General features: G+C 59.4%; 1 protein-coding gene across 1 annotated transcript; it reads right to left on the bottom strand.

Annotated features, from left to right (window-relative positions):
* Positions 1 to 599: 599 nt before the first annotated feature.
* FIBRA_04057 (uncharacterized protein) lies at positions 600 to 2,646 on the bottom strand (the record flags this gene model as incomplete). Its single annotated transcript, XM_012325876.1, has 6 exons — positions 600 to 1,544; positions 1,595 to 1,744; positions 1,800 to 1,964; positions 2,018 to 2,078; positions 2,141 to 2,261; positions 2,313 to 2,646. The coding sequence occupies 6 exons, from the start codon at positions 2,644 to 2,646 to the stop codon at positions 600 to 602; spliced, it is 1,776 nt and encodes a 591-aa protein (XP_012181266.1).
* Between the last annotated feature and the right edge of the window lie 221 nt (positions 2,647 to 2,867).

Genomic DNA, 2,867 nt, shown 5'->3' with positions numbered 1-2,867 from the left:
GCAATTTCAGGTCCTGCTACCTCGCCGCGATGATCGCACTCTTCTTTGGTGAGTGTGTTGCCACTACCATGTCGCGCTACGCACCACGACGCGGGCTGTGTGTTGCCTAGTGCCACCGCGTCTGACCGTTTTTTTTTTGCCAGCATAGTTGCCGAGAACGTGTGTCGTGGGGTGACAAATGGAGGAATAGGCACCCTGCCCGCAGCTTGCCGCTGTTGACAACCAGCCTAGTGCGTGTATGGGCATCCTGCCCACGGAGCGCTCCGTCATACCGCTAGCCTCCACGATGCGAACGCATGGTGTCTGCGGACCTCGGGAGATCATCATATCGCTGCAAGCTATCTTGCCTCCAGCGGATTAGCAGTTTGTCTGCTTGTTGCTGACCCACCGTCCTCCCGTGATCATCGTCCTGCTTACACAGAAACTAATTTGGGGCGTTCGAGCCGCGCATTCGCCGTCATATAACTACGCGGCCCTGATAGGTCAGTAGATTGACAGCTCGTCGAGCGCGCTATTGCGGCTAACAAAGTGAATGCCAGCGAAAAATTCTCGCATTTGCCAAACACGACGTTCCCATACATTCAACAGAAGACGGGTCACTAGACCGCCCCAGCGCATAGTTTGCGGTTTACGTCGCTTCTTCGTGCCTCCCCTTTGCAATGCGGCACACTCGTTCCATCGACTTCTTCCCGGCCGTTCTCAGCGGAAGGCCGTAGCGCCAGACTTTCCCCTTGAGACGGTCGGGGCTCGTGTCGGTCATCGGGCGAAAAATGAATGTGCTCGGTACATCCGTCGGAAACAGACTGTGATCCTGGAAGGTCCTGCGCGGGCCGCGGGGGGACCGCCAACTGCGACCAAATTAACCGGAACCCGAGATGCCTCGTCCGAGGATTGTATTCATTTCTTGCCTGTCTGGGCTCCCCGCCGGCCGCGTCATCCACACACATGTCGTCGAGCACCCGTTGCGCATCATCTATATACAGATCCATAAGCTTGTTGACGTCAAGACTCTGGACGAAAATCCGATATTCCAACTCCTCATACACCGTTTTCTTGGTGGCTTCTAGATCGCAGATCATGGCGCGCAGGCCGATGCTCAGTGTAGACTGGGCGAGGAACTGATCTCGAGGTCCAAGCGCGGCAAGAAAATTCTGGCTGTTCTGTGAGAGGTAAGTGGTCGGGTATTGTGCCAGCCGTGCTCGCCGCATCACATCTGACGACCGATCTGGAGGCGGTAGGATCGTTGTCTTTTGGGACCTCACTTGCATGTACTGTCTCTGCCTCAGTGCGAGGCCGTCGATGCCGTGCAGCATGGGGATCTCATCTAGCTGTGGAAATAATTCGAGGGTGAGTGCTCGCTCGTCATGTCTCGCGACACGCACGATTGCATCCGTTACAAAAAGCTTGGCGGACACTTTGTGCCGCAGACGAAGCGCCGCTGTGATTCGAATGGCCTTTGTTGCGGCGTCGCGTGCGTGCTGCACGGGATCTCCGTCCGAGTGGCTCGTGTCGAGAGCGATGAGAGCCTGGTAAGCACCCGCGAGCTGGCATCCTGTCATCGCCGCGAGTCCCGCAAACGCGAAAGAACGCTCACGATTTCGTGTGTAAAGCTGAGAGCGCTGGGGCCAGCCTCCAGGCAGACAGATGCGTGCGTGAGGCCTGACACGAGGATCAGATTGGTGTTGATCAAGTGGTCGGTCTCGAGCTGTCTGGCTGCACGGATGCCGTCATCCGTGGACGGTATCTGAGGCACGAATCAAACTTGTCGCCGGGATGGCTCATGGCTGCGCCTGACGCACCGATACGATGACGCTGCTGCGGTCGACGCCATGTTTCTCGAAGAGGCCGAGCAGCCTGGCCGCCTGTGCGACGATGGCTTCGCGGTCGTTGTGGAAGTCTGGGTCGACAAACGTGTGGTGTGGTCCTGGGACGCTGTCCATCATGCAAAGACCCAGCTCCACGCGCTGCGTGCGGCAATCTCAGCGCCGGGACGGGACGGTGGATGAGAAGCACGGACGGTACGCACATATCGCTCCATGGCCATATCCAGCAGGCGGTTGACATCATTGCTCTCGGGGCTAAAAATGGCACGAGGTTCAGTTGTGCAGGGGTGCGTGTGAGAAGTTGCGGGGAAGCGCACTGCTCGGTCAGGGCATGTTGCACGGAGGCCCATATGTGGTACTGCGTTGTACAGAGCTTGGTTCCTCGGTAGAGCAGAAAGGGATTGAGGAGGGTGCCGTCAAAGGGCGGGGAGGCGAGAGCTGTGGTGGCAGGTCAGCGCTGTTCCTGGGGCAGGCAGGGTGGGGCCGTACTATCAAAGTCGATGGTCTGCGCCACGACGGAAATAGCGGCTTGGGCGAGGGCGTGCAGGAACGGTTGGCCCCCGCCGAGTCCGGTCGCAGCGCAGCCGGACTGCTCGGCCTTCGCAGGTGGTTGACGCGACGTCGACTCCCCGCGCCTGCCGGCGAGCGATCTCATCGACGACGACGCGCGCTGGGGCGGGGGCGGCTGCGGTGCCACTCGAGTCGGTGTCGGGATGTGCTTTTGCGGCTCTTTGCAGGCCTCGGCGAGCGCGGGATTCCGCTCCGTCTCTTCGACTGCGGTCGGGGCGTCGCTCGTTGAGCGCCTTTTCTGTGACGGGGACATGGCTCTGGCACGATGAACGGACAGAAACAAAAAAAAGGAGGTTCTAAATGGCTGGTGCACGCGTTTGTGGCAGGTCTTTGTCCTGTGTGGCGGTCTCACTTGGGCCGGTTCGTTCATTGTAAATTGCCGGGGCCCACAATGGAACGCCTGCGCTTGGATTGCAGTCCAGAGGTGGCATTCCGACTGCGGCAGGGCGTGGACGATAAGATGCGGGCGTGCGC

This window comes from Fibroporia radiculosa, assembly GCF_000313525.1.
Source record: "Fibroporia radiculosa TFFH 294 genomic supercontigs, scaffold2568, whole genome shotgun sequence".
In the NCBI taxonomy this organism is placed as follows: domain Eukaryota; kingdom Fungi; phylum Basidiomycota; class Agaricomycetes; order Polyporales; family Fibroporiaceae; genus Fibroporia; species Fibroporia radiculosa.
Note: the sequence above shows the minus strand (reverse complement) of the source record. Positions and strands in the feature narration are given on the sequence as shown.